Here is an 18,293-nt window from a genome sequence, read left to right on the forward strand (position 1 = left end):
TACCCCAGACGGGCTGGCCAGAGGCACGGGGGTATTCGGCTGGGAGACTTGGAAGCTCTCCCACCCACGCCGGCTCCTGTGCGTCGTGGCAGAGTACCCCAAACAACATGGGAAAGAAAGGAGCATATTTGTCCCTCCTGTCTGCGGTGTCCTCCCCAAGCCCTGGGGTGCCCACCAGCAGTATTGACTCCCTGCCTGGTTCTGCAACTCCCTTCCCTCTCTTCGGATCCTGGGATTACAGACTTGTTAACCATACCCATAAGCTCTAACCCCAAAGCGATCCTAGGCCAGAAGAGCTGCCTCAGGAACAGTGAGGGGATGGGACGCCATCTGTGGTTCTTAACCGGGAGGTTTTGCTCCCTCGGGGACATTTGATAATGTCTGGAGACATTTGGTCATCACGCCTGGGGGAGGGTGTTACAGGCACAGGCATCTAGCGGGCAGAGGCCAGGGAAGCTGTCGAACATCCCGTGGTGCATAGGGAGGCCCCCCCAACTAGGAATAAGGAAGCCCCAAGTGGCAGAGTGCCTGGGTTGAGAGACCCTGAAATAGATTAGGTATCAGATTCGTACGCAACTCCCAAAAGGTGAGGTGGGGTGGGTGGGGCAGTTGGCAGCTCCCCCAGAGGAAGCAGGCAGATCGCTGGGTGACCCTCCAGCCCAGGTCGCTCTGGATGGTCCCGCCATTTGTCTGCTGCCCCAGCAGAAGCAGCGGGGTTCAGTTTTACTTTCCTATGTGTCCTGGTCTGGCAATTAGGTACATAGTTGCCCTGTCATTAGGCCCAAGGAATGGCCACCAAGAGCCCCTGGACAAGGAGAGATCTGCTCCTTTGCATCAAAGCAAAGCCGGGAGACAGGTGGGCATCAGGTGCCTGGGATGTGGACGGAAACCTTCACAGAGACATAGAAATAACTCAGAGCCCTCGGAACCATAATCCTCTTAATTTACAAAATGATGGCTCGGTGTTTTCTTCCATCTCATAGAATTTCCCAGCATCTCCTCTCTGGGCTATAATCTTTCTGCAGAAGTTGGTGTTTTGGCTTTTTGTCCTGTTTGCTTTGCTATAGTGATCCCTGGGAAAAACCAGCAGGATGCCCTCCCACACCTGAGACTCCCTCAGAGCTCTTTGATGCCCTCTGTTCTCTCCTAGCCCTGCCCCAGGTAACTGGCCCCGCGCCAGCCCTCCCCCCCAACCCAGGTAACTCCCTCAGGCCTTTTGGAGGCTGAGCTGTTCACAGAAGGCCTCACGTAGGTCACATGCTAGTGCCTAACACAGCCTCTGGGAAGGAGGATGGAATTCCTGTGATTGGCTCACACCAATGAGCACCCACGCCCTGGGGCCCTAGAACATATGTTGATCCCACATCTACCCCAGATTGGGGTTCTGTTAGCAAAGGAAAACACTGGAGTGGCAACCAGCTAGGCCACAGACGTGTCCACTTTTCCAATGGACTGGGCAGTGAGTACCTCAGTTAAAGCATGTGCTCAGCTCCACCCCTTTTCAGAGGGGACCTCCCTTTGCTCCTTTCTTTGACGGAGGGGTGGGCAGAGGTGGCCATGTTTTGTATCAAATGACCTCTCCCCTTGGCCACAGATGATGGGACCAGAAGTGGGACAGGCTTGCCTAGTGACATGGCCTGACCTAGATGTGTGCTGGGCCATCGGAGTCGCTCTCTCGGGGGGAAAACCAAGAGCGACCCACTTAGGCTAAGGGGGTAAGGTTGGCTAAAATTCTGAGAAAACAGGCAGGCTGAGAAGCAGCAGCAGCTCAGAAGGTTGCATGCTTTGTGCTTCCATTTATATCACATTCTTGAAATGACAAAATTTCAGTGGCAGAGAAAGATCAGTGGTTGCCAGGGGCTATGGCAGGGGGAGGACACGACTACAAAGGAGTAGCCCAAGTGCATTTCTTTCTGGATAGACCAGTTTTCAGTCCTGAATATGGAGGGTACATGAATCTCTATGTATGATAGAATTTCATAGTAACACACACACACACACACACACACACACACACACACGGCATGTAACACCTGGTGAGATCTGAGTAAGGTCTCCCATTTAGTTAATTGTATTTTACTCGGTCAGTGTCCTGGTTTTGATAATGTACTATGATTGTGTAAGATATTATCATTGGCAAAAGCTGGGTGGTGGGTCTGTGGGAACTTCCTGTATTATTTTTGTTAATTCTTCTGAGTCTTACATTTTTAGAAAAAGTTTCAAAAAGAAAAAGAGAAGCTGAGACACTAACATGAGTGACAGAAAAAAAACCCAAGCTCTCAGAGCTGCCGCAAATCCAGAGATTCCAGCTCTTGGGTGGGTCTATCTGGCTTACTGCGAACCAGGGAGCCTGAGATGAACGAACTCCCAGCATGTAAGTCTTTGTATGCAGTTTTTGTTATTTCCTTAGAAAAAAAATCCTGTAAGCAGAACTGCTGTGTGTAAGCACATCTTTAAGGCTCTTGTTACTTTGTGCCAAATTGCCCTCCAGAAAGATCTGACCAATTTATGTTCCCAACTGCAGCGTGTGAGAGGCTGGCTTCCCCTTCTTGCCAAAATGGGGTTTTAATTTTTAAAGAAAGATTAATCTTTGCCAAGTTGATGGGTAAAACATGGTATCTCATTGTTCTTTTCCCTCCAAGGATTCTATATTATTTTCTCGGACCAAGTAGGACCACATTATTGGCAACTTACCTGGAGACTTGGGTTCAGCTTTTCACTCAGTCACCTTCCTGAACTTGTATTTTAATATTATGCCCCTAACTTGGTAAGAATCACTAATGAATTTACTACTGCCTCTATTGTTTTAAAAAACCCAAACCATTATTGAAGACGTCATTTCTTCTATTGCTCAGGCTCTCTTCCATGTAATAAAACCTTACCCAAGGCATTTCCTTTGGAATTCAGTGCTAGGAAAGGCTTGCATTCCCGGAGGAACACTTATGCCTCCTCTTTTCCAGTTATAAGAACAGGATAACTGATCATGGTTCCCACTCTTTTGGCTGCTAGGAAATGCAAAGCCAGGTCTGAGGATCAATGACAGCAGTTCTGTTCACTCTTACGGGAAATATATTTATGTGTTTATTATCTTCAGTCCTGACCTTCAATTTTTATTGCTCACTTAAAATGTTTTACTTGTAAGCCACTTCAAATGCTGTGGAAAGAGGCAAAAGCCACAATTTCCCTTGACCATGAACTCTGGTAATCATTCCATCCATAATGCATAGCTCAGCCACACATGTCCAGGCACATGACCTAGGGCTTACATAAATGCTTGTCAAGTGAATTAATGAATGATGGTTGACAACAAACCAACTAGGAACAGCACTGACACCGATTGAAAAGAAACACCAGTAACTACTTGATCCCAAGAGTAAGAAAACGTTACCATGGAAAGTAGGACTTCAGGAAGAAAAATAGAAATATGGACCAAGAGTCTCAAAAATGTTCAGTCATTATATGTCTGGAAACCCAACTAAGGAAATGACCCAAAATGCATTCAAAATTTTAGGAACAAAGATTTTCATCACTGAGTTATTAAAAATAATTCAGAAACCTAAAAGTCCAATAAGAGGGGAATTAGTAAGAAAATTATGGTGATCTGTATAACGGAAAGTAATAGCCACTTAAAAATTCAGTACAAAGGGTTCTTGATGACTTGAAGAAAAATGTGTGCAGTAATATTATATGAAAAAACAGGTTTAGAATTGTATATTCATTATATTCCCTAAGATATAAGAAAATGGGCATAGAAGGAAGGAAATCAACTAAAATGTTACTAGTGGTTGTCTCTAGGTTGTGTGATGAGTGAATTTTATCATTTTATCTTGACTTTTCTCTATTTTCCAAGTTTTCAACAATAAGCATGTATTATATAATAAGAGGAAAGGCTTAATTAAAAAGAGAAAAGAAAAAGATACAAAACAATAGTAAGACTCATTGAAATGCATTTGGGGACAAGGGTATCATTCCATCAAAAAGGCAACTGAAGTGATTTCTTTTCTCTCCTGACAACAGTCAGTGCCTTGGAAGGCTCACCTAACTGAGGTGTGGTGTCTTAAAAATATGTCCTCAAATTCAAGGTTGAGCTTAGTTCCTCTCCCCTTGAGTACTGGCTGGCCTTAGTGACTTGCTTCAAATAGAACCTGGTGAAACGGCTAACGCGTGACTTCCAAGAGTAGATGATAAAAGGCACCGTTTCTTCCTTGTTATCGATTTGATCTTTTGCTTTGGGGGAAGCCAGCTGCCATGCCGACAACACAAAATAGAATGTTTAAGAAAGATAATAAAGATGAGTTAAAAAAAATAGCTATAGAGCCACTTGTGGGCAAGGCAACTACAAAAGACTAGAAAGAACTGCAAAAATTTAGGACTTTGTATTCAGGTTGCTTTGTGAATATTTTGCTTCTCTTCAAGTCAACTCAAATGAGAAATTTTAAGACAACATTATGGCTATAGATTATGCAAGAAAGAGATACCTCCTCTCAGAGAATGGTTGTGCATTTCTAGGCTGTAAGTTACAATAACATTTAAAGGGTGCTCACGTCAGTGTCTGTGATCCCTGCTTTAGTGGCCAGCTTGAAGTCCCAGTGGAGTTTGATACGAATGCTCCATTGTCCCATCACGAGAAGGTAACAAAATAATGAATGATATTTAAATGAAATGAACAAGTTATCAAGCAGTTTAAGGATGACAATAGTTATCTTGGGATGGGGGGCTTTTCTTTTCCTTATCTGTAGTAGCTATAGGATTCTGGTGTTATTTCTGTAAAATTTCTAAAAAGTGAAAGCATTCCCATAGCCTTCAGCCCTAGCTAAAGCCACCCTCTCCTCCCTGGACCGCCCATTGCCGAATGGCTCAGGTCGCCACGTCCCCTAGCCATTGCAGGATGCTCGCCTCCCTGGCTGGCCTTCAGCTCTCCTCCCTGGCCCTCGCCCTGGGATTCTCCTGCACGTAGAAGTCCCAACTGTTTGTGACTTCTGTGGGTGGTGGAGGGTGGGGAGTGCCCAGTGTCAGGGCTGTCCTGTGGTGGGAGGGGGAGCCCTGGGGCCAGTCAGCCCTCTTGGCCAGCTTGCTTCTCCCTCCCGGGCCTCTGCATGTGAGAGTCAGCCGGGTGGGGGTGGCTGCAAAGGTACCTGCGGGGTTCTGAGAACAGCAGTGCTATTTTTCTCTCCACCCACACCCAGACAACCTAAAAAAAAAAAACTAAACTGAGAAAGTCAGGTGAAGGTGGGAGAAAGACTTCCAGAAAAAGCTACTGAAGGGCCTCTAATCTCATAGGCATCAAAGTGAGTGGAGAGAAGGAAACGTAGCCATGGTGATAGGGTGGACACTGGACGGAGCCACAGGCGAGAAGGCGCCCCAGAAGGGCCCTGTATCCCCCCACCCAAGCTGCCTCTTTGGTCCCCTGAGCATAGCAAGGTGAGAAAGGTCAGAAGAGAGCTGGTGCCCAGCCTCGCTGCACTGCCCAGAAGTCATGGAACTGGCAGCCAGTTAGTTAACTTGGGCCTCAGTTTCCCCATCTGTAAGATGTGAACAGTGACTTCTATTCTGAGGGGGTGCTGCAAGGAGGAAATGAGGTGATGATGTTGAAATTACCCAGTGGGTCCTGGGTAAGAGTTCACTCTCCCTTCCACCCTGTTGGTTTCTGTGGCCGTGACATCCCCTTTGCTCCCATTCCTTCATCAAACCTCTGCCTTCCTGCCCCCTCCTCCAGGAAGGCCCCGGGCTCCACTCACATCTTGGCTCTCCTAGTCTGCTTGGTTGCTCACCCAGGTCTTGTTGTTTAACCCCTCTGGACTTTCCTTTCCTCTTCTGTTAAATGGGCACAGCAAATAGGACCCGCTAGCAGTGGTCACTGTCACTGTGGGCTTAAAATGAATGCATATAAAGTAACTAGGAGTGTGCCTCACACAGTTCTGGCACCCCCTCAGTATGTGTGTGTGTGTGTGTGTATTCATAATTTGTGCTACGCTTTGGCTTTTTGCCATTTTCACCCATGTCTGTTGAGCCCTTGAGCCCACCATCAGCTCTTTCTTTTCTTTAGAACCATATTGTACTTTCCCCTCTCCTGCCTAGAATAGCCCTCTCGGCCATACATTTATTGAATTAGCTTTTTCAAAAAAGAATCTTGGAGAGACCCAGTACTGCTTTCTCAGAGCCAAAAGCACTTCTCACACATCCCCACAGGCACAACCCTGTTCCCTGGAACGTGTGCTCTCAGGATGGGGGCAGAGTGTGAAAGCAGACGGCCTTTGCTTTGCCGGTGTGCACTAGCATTTTAGCCAAGCCGTAATTTCAGCCGCAGAGCACACAACAGGCTGGAGGAAAAGCTCAGGGCTTTAAACAGTCACTCAAGTGTAACCACAGGCAGCCATCACCTCTAGATGCTGGCTCGATGGGCAGAGATCGAGAAGGTGGGTTTCCACGGCATGAGGTCACAAAGGGTTTCTGAGGGCTGATCTTTAATTAATTCTCGTCTCCTTAATTAGTTTGTGAACACTCTGAGGACAAGGGCTGTGACAAGAAATGGTTTGGATGACACCTTATTACACTTAGAGCAGTCTTGGGACTCATTCATTCAAGGAACATTCTGCCGAGCCCCTGCTCTGTGCCAAGCACTGCTTTAGTCCGCAGGAGTCCAGCGGCAAACAGGACCACCAGCTTGCTCCTCCCTGGGAGTGCACACTCTGTTGGGAAGGGGCACGCACGCGCGCGCACACACACACACACACACACACACACACGAATAAACAAGTCAGCACGTCACTGAGCTCAAGTCTGGACCACTGAACCAGCGTGCCTCCAGCCGGATCATGGAGGCTGCAAGGCCGTGGGAAAGTTTGGGTTCCAGTCTGAGGGTGATGGGCAGCCATTGGAGGGCTTTACGCAGGGAAGGGATCTGCCAGACAAGGTCATGCAGGCTGCTGTGCGGAGAGGACCACGGGCATCAGGGGTGACCTCAGGGAGACAGGCAGGGAGAACTGTGGACGTGGGGCTGAGTACATTTTAGAACAGGGCTTTAACAGCAGCACCACTGACATTTTGGGCCTGTCATTCTTTGCTGCGGGGGGCTGTCCTGTGCATTGTGGAATATTTGGCAGCATCCTTGGTCTTTGACCTTTACTTACTAGATGCCAGGAGCACCTCCCTCCAGTTGTGACCATCAAGAATGTCTCCAGACATTGCCAGGTATCCCTGGGGGGCAAAGTCACCCCTGGTGGAGAAACATGGCTTTGGGGTAGATCCAACATCAGGCTTGCTGATGGATGGGTATCAGTGGGCAGGATGGGCAGGGACAGTGAAGGCAGGACTGGATGGAGGACTGGTTTTGAGCACCCACAAGCAGTCACACACACACATCACACCAACTGCTGGCTCAACCCAGCATGACACCTGCTTTCAGATAGAAACTGGTAAGGGAGACAATCAAATATTCCCACAAATGTAAAATGGCAACAAAGAAGGGAAGTGGGCACTAGGCAAGTGTATGAGGGGGATGGAGGAGGGCGAGCTGCAGAGGGGAAGGAGAAGGCTTCTCCAAGAGTCACTGATCAGTGAAGGTATGAAGAGTAAGGTGGCATGAACTAGGCTGGAAGAAGGATGTTTCAGGCAGAGGGCATAGCAGGTGCAAAGGCCCTGTGGGTTGGGAACATCACAGCATTTTTAAGGAATTGAAGGAAGGTCAGAGAGCCAGGAGAACGTGGGGCCAGATGACGCCAGAGGTGGGGAGAGTTAGCACAGGGCTTCAGAGCTGTGCTTGGGGGTTGGTCTTTCTCAAGGGCGATGGGATGTTCCTGGAGTGTTTTAAGAAAAGATGCGGCAGGATAGGACTTCACTCTGGCTGTTGGGAGGGGGGAGAAGGGAGAGGCTGAGCACAGGAAGTCAGCCAGTTAGGAGGCTCCCTTGGGAGTCAGGGTGGGTCATGTACAGGTGTGAGCGTGGGGGTCACGGAGGAGATGCCGGTGCAGAAGGATGGATGCTCAGCAGTTCTTGCTTGAAGCTGGGGTTCTGTGGCTGAAGTGCCTACCTAGGGCCTGCTCCTGTGTACCCTGAATTGTCTGTCGCCTAGCCCCTCAGGGAGCTCCCAACTTAACAGAACAATTAGAGACCCCTCCCACATCCGCACTAAGTGGCACTGGCTGTAATGGCAGGGCAGGGACAGGTATATTAGGGAGCCTCTGTCAGTCAGAGTGACACAGGCTGGAATCCCTCCATGCGTTAGACTTTGACTCTCATTCCTTCAAGAGGTACTTGCTTGGTAGCTGCGGGGGGCCAGGAGTGGGGCTCTCCGCAGTCGTGATGGCATGAGGGACAGCTCGGGTGGCGCCCAGAGCTCCTGCTCCAGGGGCCATTGGCTTTTCTCCTGCAGTACTGGCCTGGGGGCAGGTGGCTGGGTGGTGGCCTGGTCGTCCGCGCACAGGGTCCAGTTGTGCCCAGGGGAGCTGCCCGCTGGGTCCTGGCAGTCCCCTCTGCTCTCCCTCCATGCTCAGCCACTCCTCCCTGCGAACACGGCATTCCTATTCACAGAGCATTCACCCCAAGCCTGCCGGGGGTGCCTGCTGCCTCCATTCAGCCCTGCTCCAGACTGAGGTTGGCTCAGTAAGTATCTCCACACTGGGAATCCCCTCCTCCACTGGCACACGGCCCCCTTTCTCAAAAAGGACTTAAAAAGAAAAACCCTGCGGCCATTCTCTCGCTGTAGCTCCACCCTCTGCTTCGTCTTTGCAGGACACAGCGCCAGTTTCCTCCCCTTGTGACAGAGTGAACGCCTCCCTCGTGGGAGCTCTGCTCTAAGGCCTCACCCAGATTCACTGTTCCGGCCCTCACCATGACCCGAGGGGGCAGGCACCGTCACTGCCATCTCCTTTACAGATGGGGAGGCAGGGGCACGAGAAACTCACCCCTCATCAAACAATTATTAAGTGGGACACTGGGCAGTGTGCCTGTGGGGTTTGCTCTTAATTGCCCCTTCTGCTGCCTCTCCAGAGATGGGAGACACATGGGTGGAGGCTGTAGGGTGCAGAGACGCATGGGTGTTGATGTGTGCAGAGGTGGCGGCCATGAGGGCAGGGCAAGGATCGGGCATGAGGATGACAGTCTGTGTGCCTGCGAGTGCACGGACCATGCCAAGCTGAGTGACCTTCTGTCTTGACTTGGTGACAGGCTGCCAGTCCAGCCAGTGGCTCACCTAATTTACAGGTATCAGGTGTGTGGGGGAGAGGAAGGGACTGGCTTCCGGGGACAGCTGGAGAGTGCCAGTCCCCACTTTGGTCTTTGCAGGACGGAGCCCCAGTTTCCCTCCCTCGTGGTGGGAGGGAAGATTGGTGGTGTGTAAGGTCCTGATGGGTCTGCCTGTGTACCCCCTGTGCTCAGGACTTCCCCTTGGGCTCCGTGGGGCCAGGAGGACCCACCCCTTTGATCTTGCTGGCCTTGGGGTTGCCCTGCACAGGTAAATCACAATGGGCCAACTGAGGCCCTCCTGGTCACCAGCTACTTCTGAGGATGCGGCTCTGCACAGCAGGACCCCCTGTGCTCGTCTCACTGCAGTAAAAAGGAAGTAACATAAAATGCAGAGCTGAACCAGACTTTTGGAAAATAGAACAGCATACGGGTGGAAGCTGAGAGCATGCTTAAGAGCCACCTCAGGCCATTCTTCATACTGCCATTCTGCTTGGCAACATGAGGAATAGCTACAAACCACATACATATGTAAAAGCAACCAGCCCAGAGTGAAGTTCCGGGCCAGCCCAGGAGCCCACACACTGCTGGCCCCGGATGTGCTGTCTGCCCTGCCTCAAAATAAGTCTCCCAGCAGCGCGTGCACAGGCAGCAGAGAGGCCCTAAGCCTCTCAGAGACTCCGGTGCGACCGCAGCAGTTTGGGGGCGAAACATTAACCCAGCGCACACCAGCACTTGGGTAACGTACTCAGTGGGCTGGGAGCAAGGCCTCGAGGAAAGGGACCTCAGGACAGGCAGGTCTGAATGCAAAGCATGGTGGGAGGCGAGCAAGCGAACAACGGCGAACTTTGCCAAGGCTGACCCGTGTTGTTTCTGCTGTTGGCTTTTAACTATTTTTGAAGCTGATCCCTTCCAGAGTGTTGAGTTTTAAGACACTGCGTATTCTGGAATGCTCCCCGTTTCACGTGTCATAATTTCATCCATGAGTAAACAAGTATTGGATGAGGGCTGCTGACACTAAAATGGTGACAATCCTGAACAGGACACCCTTGGACGGCGTCCTCATCAGGTGCTGCATGTCCCCTGCAGTTTGGGAGTGCAAGAACGTAAGCTCCATGCAGGCGGGGGCCACACCAGTCCTCTGCACCAACGCTCCCGGTGCCTGGCACACCTCCTGGCCTCCAGCATGGGCTCCATGAGCGGGTGATAAATGAATAAATGATCTGCCAGGAACTGTTTAGGTTTCAATGCAAAGCATGAAGTATTTTAAGAAGGAAAAAAACAGTGAAAGTCAATGGAAAGACACGCATGCAACAGGACAGTAGACGAAAGGGTTCGGCAGAGTGTGTCCAGAGTCAGATGCCATGAGGTGAACACTTAACGAACAGTGATTATGATGCCATCAAGGGAGGCAAAGGAGACCAAGTACACTACAGAATAATCATTATATTTATTCATACACACTTGCCTCCAAACTACAATGAATGTATCTAACAAAGCATAGCATGCAAACAAAGATCAGAGGTTACACAGATTGAGGAAAGTGATGCAGTTAAGTGTACATCCATCTCGCCTGCCAGAAACCAAATGTTATTCGACAGCTGAATGGCCTGTACATTTTGTCAGTAGATGCTTACACAGAAGGAACCGCCTCAGCCTCCATCTCTCCTCTTCCTCCTCCATACAAATGTGGGACTTACATGATGTTTTTCAAATAAATGATTTAAACATGGCACGTCGTTCGCCTCTCCAAAAAGATCATGTAGCAAAAGCAATGATTTCAAATGTTTCTGACCATTTATGAAAGGTATTCTGAAAAACCTGAAAGACGGGCATACGCGGTGGATTTTCAGACCATTTGGACTCAAAAATATAATTGCCTTTATGTATGATTTGGAATAATCCACTAATCCCCTCAAGGATCACATTCTTCCGGGAAGAGTATCAACAAAAATCTACAGACAATCACAGGAATAAATACTCCTAAAGTTGAGCAGAGGAGACAAAGACACAATTGTTTAATTGGAAAATGCAAAGCCACCATTCGTCTTTAGAAAAAAAGGTTCTTAGAAAGTGGACTGGATACTTATTTTCCGAAAAGTAGGGTTCTGTCTACTCACGTAAGGGATGTCTGTGAGACAGGTGCCAGTGGGGGCACTGGATGCCACCTCTTCCCTCTTGAGGCTGAAGTATTTCTGGATTGCCCAATGGGCAAAATCCTTCTAGGGCATCTCTTAATTTTCACGGAGTGTGAGAGACCTAGGGATGCTCGGGGACTGAGGCACAGCTGAAGAAGTGCCCTCCCTGCCATGGCAAATGCTGGTCACAGCCTCCAGACAAAGGGAGATTCCAGGACCCTGAGAATGTTACCCTAGGGCTGCATCTGGATGAGGACAGTAAAGCCAGCCTTCCCATGGCCCAAGGTTCTAGACCTCAGACAGTTGTATCCAGTGTCTATTAAAAACACGGGGGGCATTAGTCTGCCAACACCTTCCACCTAAACTCCCAGGCATTTTGAGGTGGACTCCGTACCCCACTGGCATGGAAAATCCTGCAGTGGGAGGGCAGGTCAGGGGCACCCTAGCTGACCCCATTTGAGTCCTCCTATAGGCTCCATGGGATTGGAATATTATGAAACTGTCAGTAGTTTCATTTTAAAAACTCATTTTTAAAGAAGAATTGAGTTATTAAAGTTCTCTATAAAAAAAGTACAAATAGCCCAGTATGTTCAGTTGTTCTATCAGAATTAAGTCAATTTCTTCCTTAAGGTTTAAAAAAAAGTCTTTGGAATTTGTGGGCCTTAGGAGGGTCAAGGCAAGGCTGTTCGAAGACTGCGTTTCACTTTCACAGTTACTGACACCTGACCACACAGATCAGAGGCACACGGATACTGGTTCCCACCCTCCCAGAGAGTCCCTGACATTATAGAATCCGCAAATCGTGACTGACACTGTTCCTAGACGACTGCCTTCACCCATGTATAACTCCGGTAACCCTTCCCAATTTTCTGTATCTTCTAACAGCAAAAATATATGGCATCCCCAGATTTGCTGCCTCAGTCCCAATGGGAAATGACAGAAATGTTGAGTCTGGTGTCTTTCATTAAATGTACCCCAGAAACTCAAGGAAGATGTTTTAAAAATATTTCCCAATACTTGTTGTCAAATTAATGCATAGTCCCTAATAACCAGAAGGTCTTTTTCCTTCACTGTTAACTCTCCTGTTCTGTAACCGTTAGGGTCACTGTCCTTTGGGTCCCTGGTTCAGTGTCCATTTCACAATCAGGACTGTTGGATGCCTTTGTGGGGGAACAGGCACTCCTGCCTGGCTGGGTTAAAAGAAACAGGAAACGGTGTGATACGCACGCACAACAAATAGGTGCTTCATAAGACTGAAGTGAGAAAATAACTGTCAGGTGGTGTTGCCTTTCTGAGCCACTTAGGAACTTTGCCCCCTGTTCGGGACTGAGAAAACAAGCCCCAGCAAAAACCTCAGCTTTCTCCTCTCGGTGGAGCCAGGTGGGATGGTGGTGGCGGTAGTTGTTTTTACGCCTTCTCCATCCATTCCCAGGGGCCATAATTCCCGCAGGAAGCCACAGAGCGAAAGTGTGGGAACTCACTGGCTTCCAGGGTACCCCGGGGGGTCTGGCTCTGCCCCCAGAATTGTGAGACACTCCAAGGTCGGGAGCTGGGGAGGATGCTGTTGGCACTTGGGAGACGTTTTCTGAGGAGGAAGGGATTATGTGTCCCTGGCAGGAAGCTCGGCTTCAAGGACCTTCACTTGCACACATGACCTCCAATGGGAAGCCATGGGACACGGCCGTAGCTTCCTCCCGGGAAGCCCTCTCTGTCCCCTCCCTCCTGGCTCCGCCCTGTAAGCATCCTTCTGGGTGCACTTCTCTGAAGTCCGTGCTGACCTCAGTCTACCAACCTCTCCCCTCTTGGAGCACCAACAAGGGGCCCTCGTGGGGGGCTGTCCCCTCATTCCAGCATGTCACCACGTGCTCCTAAGGGCTGTAGCTCAGACACATGCTTACCCTTCATTTGCTGGCCTGCACTAATTTTGGTCTTTCATAATCTTTAACCAACCATCTCAGGTCAAGTTCCCAAAGATCTTAACCCTCTGACTTTCTGCCAAAATTCCCAGTAAGAAAGCCTAATACATCTCAAGAAAAGCTAGTGATTCTGCATTAACGCACACCAGGTCATAGGGGTAAAGCAGACGTGCTGAAGAGCCATCATTTTGTTTCCTGGGGGCTCATCCCGACCTTTTGATTTCGTTCTTGCCTGAGCGAACCTCCCATTAACCTTCTGACGGCTGCACCTGACAGCACATGCCAGCTACTCCCAATCAAGCGCCTAGTGGCTTGAGGTGAGACGCCAGGGGAAGGGCTGCCAGACGGTTGGCTTGCAGCCACAGATGAAGTTCCACCGCTGAGCAGCAGCCATCTCTCAAGGGGAAATAAAGCAAGGCGACTTGAATGGCTTTCTGGAATTACAGATGAGCTGGCAGAGACCCAGACCACTAGATTCTTCCAGGGGGGCCTGAGATATGGGCAGTGCGCAGGGCTGGCACTTCCCAAGGGCCCCCCAAGGGACCTGACTGTTCAAGGGCTCCTGCAGGGCTGCTGCAGCTACAGCAGTGGCCCCCTCCCAGCGGCTTTATTTCACACAATACCAGTGATGTGGGACAATGCCGGAGAATTTTATAAATTGATTAGGTGGCTAACAGTTTTTAATGGTTACCCGCATGCTTTGTTTTCAGCAATAACTGTCTTGGGTTGCTCAGATCTTTAAAGCACTGGCCTTTATCTAAATTCAGTACATAGCAACATACTGAACGGGCCACATCACGCTAACACTTCCCTGGGCCCTCATTTTTACTCTTTTTCCCCAGGTTTGTCCTCAAGCCTGCTGTCCTTCAGGCAAAGTCCTGGGTCCCACAGACAGGGTGTTTTCATTTAAAACTTTGCCAGAGATTCTGAAAGAATACTTCAGCTAAGAGGCTGAAGCTGCTTCCTAGAGAAATGTGAATAACTTGGAAATGTGCTGGCTGTTTGAGGGAAAGCCCGAGCCCACTGCTGGCTTATAATAAGCAGGCGGCAGCATGCACCAGGGAACTCACGGTCCACAGCCCCACGCGCTCCTGCCTGGGACGTGCTCACCTCCCGGGGGGTGGCTGGTGATCTGTCCTGCTGTGGCTCCATTCTGCGACACGGTGACCAGCTCATCTCCTAAGCTCCTTCTACGAACTGGTCCCTTTCTATTAGACCAAATGGGGTGCACCTGGTGGGGAAGTGTCCCCCAAACCATGCACTGACCAGGAGGTCTATAGCTCTGGGTGTGCTGGGGCCCCCTTTGAGCTCTCGAGTCCCCAGTCCAAGAAAGAAGGCAGGAGTTGCTGTGCCCTGTCTGACCCATCCCCCACCCCATCTCTTCCTCCAGTCAAGGGTTCCCAGGATAGATGAGGTCTCTCACCTAGAAGACCCTTCAGCGGTTATGTGGTATGTGAATTTCAGGCAAACAGCCAGAGAATTAAAATGGGGGTTGCTTAGCTAGCAGATGCTTTTAGGGGGAAGTGGAAAATGAGCAGCCCTAAGGACTGAACATTCCATTTTGAATGTTCCTTCTGGTGCAGGAGGCTGGTTTCTCCGAGGACCTTGTCTCACCACAGAGGTGCTCCTCACAAGACTGGAAAGACGGGTTCAAGCAACAGAAGACAATGCAGCTCCTGAAGAGTCTGTGAAGAGCTCCAGGGGACAGCTGTGCCCCGGCCTGTGGGGGGTTTCGTCTCATGAAGTCTGTACATTGTTCCAGGGGCAGCAAGATGGACAGCAGGCTTCTGGGGTGGCCACGCCACGCACACACTTGAAGGGCTTCTTCCCGTCCCTCCCACCCCAAGTCACTGACAGTAACAAGGCTGAAAGGAAGAACAAATCTAACAAAGTCCAGCCTGGGCTGTGATGACAGCATGCCTGCAGAAACGTACTAGGCATACCAGAGTCAAACACTTTCTGCTGTTCCCCAAGGAGAAGAGTGGTGGGGGAGCCGGGCCAGGGCCAGGGGTGGTGGTAAGAAGCTAAGATCGAGTCTCATCTCAAAAATAATCTCCCAAACAAAACCTTTGTTTACAGGTAGAATCATATGCATATATATATATATATATACACACACATACATATATCTATCTCTCTCTCTCTCTATATATATATATATGCCTAATTGATCATGTAGTCATTCATTTTTGAAATTAGATCTATGATAAAAAATTAATGTATCCCATACAATGGGGGTATGCATGGTGGGGGGGAGGGGAGGCAAAGCACATTACAAAGAATTAAGCTAAAACTTAATCATAAGAGATTAGAAACAAGAGCCTTCACAAATATAGCACAGTTGTGTCTTATAAAATTATTATAATACTCTCTTTATACTCAATACAATTATATTAATAATATAGGTTCACTTGTTATTAAGGTTTATTATAAACATGCAAAATTCATTGCATGATGCATTAGCAAAACATATTAAAATCCTTCTAGTGATAAAACATCTTTGAGTTGATATGCATCCGGGCTTCCTGATTCTACGGCTTCAGGCATGTCATCCAGCATGTACTGGAAATGGGGACCAAAACGGTTATTATTTTTCATCCCTAAGTGGATGTCAAAGGCTGGAGATGGGAGGGAAATCAATCAAAAGGGATTGATGCTAGAGTCAACACTTTGATTAAGTTACTGTACATTGTACTCTCATAAATGACACTTCAGCCTATTAAATAAATAAGTACAAAAGGGGAGGGGGCGTACACTTCAGCTTCTCAGGAAATAGGTAGCAAAACACTGGTGTGGGGGGTTGGCTAACAACACTCGTGAATAGTGGCATGGTTGCTGATGGCACCCTGATCACAGAAAAATCTCCCAGAGATTAAAATGAACATACACACACACTGGTTTTTCCTTGATCTGAAATGATTTCACATGCTCCTTTAGCAAAGTCCTTAGAAGATTTGGCCTCTTAAAAGGAAATACAAGTATCAAGAGAGTTATCAACCAAGTAGGGTACCAGGTGGATTCACCCGACTCTCATATTTTCTTTTTTAAAATGGGGTGACCACTGGACCATGATTGGGTGATGACTGTCAACATTTGGGAACAGTGGGCTTGCAAATGAGTCACCAGTGGGACTAGATTTGTCCCTCGGATTCCAGGGACCGTGTCCATCGAGGCAGAGAACAGAAGCAGCGGGTGCTTGGAGGCCTCCCCCACCCTGTCCCCCACGGTCCTGCCTTGCTCCCATTCTGGACTCCCCCATGCTTTTCATTCCAAAGACATCTTGGGTGGAGATGTTTCCAGCCCACTGGACTGGGGCAGGTTCATTTTAACATCTCTGGCTGGGGGCATCCCAATGGTGAAAATGAATAGACAAGAGGGTATGGAAAAGATATCAAATCGTACCAGAAAAGAGGGCAAGAGTCTGTTTGCTTTCTGGAAGGGGTTAACCTACAGTCAGATGTGACTTCTACATAATTAAACTGGACGCTGTACATCGAATCATCTTCCACTAAGATAATGTTCTTGGTTGTGAGAGAGAGACCCTGTACAGTTGATCATATTTGGACTAAGAACCCTACAATTTTCAGGCCTCCGTCTGGAACAAGAAAAAAGGTTGTGGCCTTAACATTTTAGGGTTAGGATTGTTTCCCACTGCGAGGGGCTGGGGGCTGGGGAGGCATTTGCTCTCGTTGGTGAGTTTCATACCGCGCTCTGTAAGATGGGGTGTATAAACTGAGGATTGACATACGAGAACCCTTCAAAATCGGACTGGTCGATGTTAGCGATGACCAGCTGATCCGGCGGCGTTAAGACAGGCTGCCCCCGTGTGAAGAACTTGTCAAAGTTTTCCGCTCCTTTGCCACACTGTGGGGAAAATAAAGCAGAAGAGGGGAAGGTCGTAAGTATCATGAAACACAGGAAGCAGTGCATGGCCTCTTGGAGTCAGGGCTGGTTAGGCAGGAAGAATTTGGAAAACTTGCAGGCTTATTGGATTCAAAAGCCAGGCACAGCAAATAATAACCAAGAGTCGCTCAAATGCAAATCTTGAACCATCCCTGGAACTGAAGCCCTATGTGCAAAGGCACTGTTGCCAGGATGGCAACAGAAAGGACACAGCCTCCTTTATTTTGCCTCTACCTCCCAGAGCAAACGGGGCCATGAGCACAGATGCCACACGCACAGTGCCACCAACCCGGTTCCATCTGGAGAGGCCAGGATGTTGGGTGGGAATGCAGGCAGTTACCCCTGAACTGAGAGGCTGTGATTATTGTCCTACGGCTGGTTCTTTGCAACCATATTTTTAATAAAGTAAAAGCTACACTGCTCTTGTTTTCTAACTGGGAGGTCCTTAAAACCTCAGCCCCTAAAATAATCTTCCACCAATACTGAGGTGGGTGTGGCAGTCAGGCTGGGACATTGACCCTTGGTCCCAGCTGGCCTTCAGCATATCTAGATATGTCTGTCCAATTGGAAGCCATGGAGTTCATTCGTAGGGTGGTCCGAGGCTGGAGGGGGTTTGCTCTGGTGCCCTGAAGAGGCAGAGAAAAGTCTGCTGTCCTGAACATTCCTGTCTTCCAGGGTCCCCCAGGGCACTCGGCGCTGATGGGGCTGCAGACAGAGGCCCCCTGTTAGAGGCTCTGAGAATCACAGCAGCTTCCACAGCACTGCAGGGAGCCCTCCCCTCCCAAATAGGAACAGGGGTGTCCTCACTTTCCTAGCAAGCCAGAGCTTGTGGCATGTCAAAGCCCCCAGGATGACTTGGTGTGTTGGGAGTTGCACCGGTGATACAAATCATGATATTCCACGTGTTGCAAATGATCACCCTTTACCTGCTGCTACTGCACGGCAGCACGGATTAGTCCAGAGTCAGCAGAAGTTTTACACGAACTACGTTTTCCTGGGTCTTTAACAGAGAATGGCCCTAGGTAAGCTGTGAAGTGGGGTCTACCCCATTCCTTCATCTGTAAAATGGGGAGAGCAGCGTCCCTTCCTCTCTGGGCTGCTAAGAATGTTAAAGGTCCTGTGTATTGCACAGAGCCCAGCCCGGGTGAGAACTCTG

At 49.1% G+C, this 18,293-nt stretch overlaps 1 protein-coding gene across 3 annotated transcripts in view; it reads right to left on the reverse strand.

Moving 5' to 3' along the window:
- Nucleotides 1-10,611: 10,611 nt before the first annotated feature.
- Nucleotides 10,612-18,293, reverse strand: part of PRKCA (protein kinase C alpha) — a 402,290-nt gene continuing 394,608 nt past the window's right edge. For all 3 annotated transcript variants that reach the window (XM_073235816.1, XM_036997046.2, XM_036997045.2), the window contains one exon: nucleotides 10,612-17,098. In XM_073235816.1, coding sequence (XP_073091917.1) covers nucleotides 16,934-17,098 — 165 coding nt within the window. In that variant the 3' untranslated portion in view covers nucleotides 10,612-16,933. The remainder of the gene's footprint in view (nucleotides 17,099-18,293) is intronic.

This window comes from Manis javanica, chromosome 4 (assembly GCF_040802235.1).
Source record: "Manis javanica isolate MJ-LG chromosome 4, MJ_LKY, whole genome shotgun sequence".
Lineage (NCBI taxonomy): Eukaryota > Metazoa > Chordata > Mammalia > Pholidota > Manidae > Manis > Manis javanica.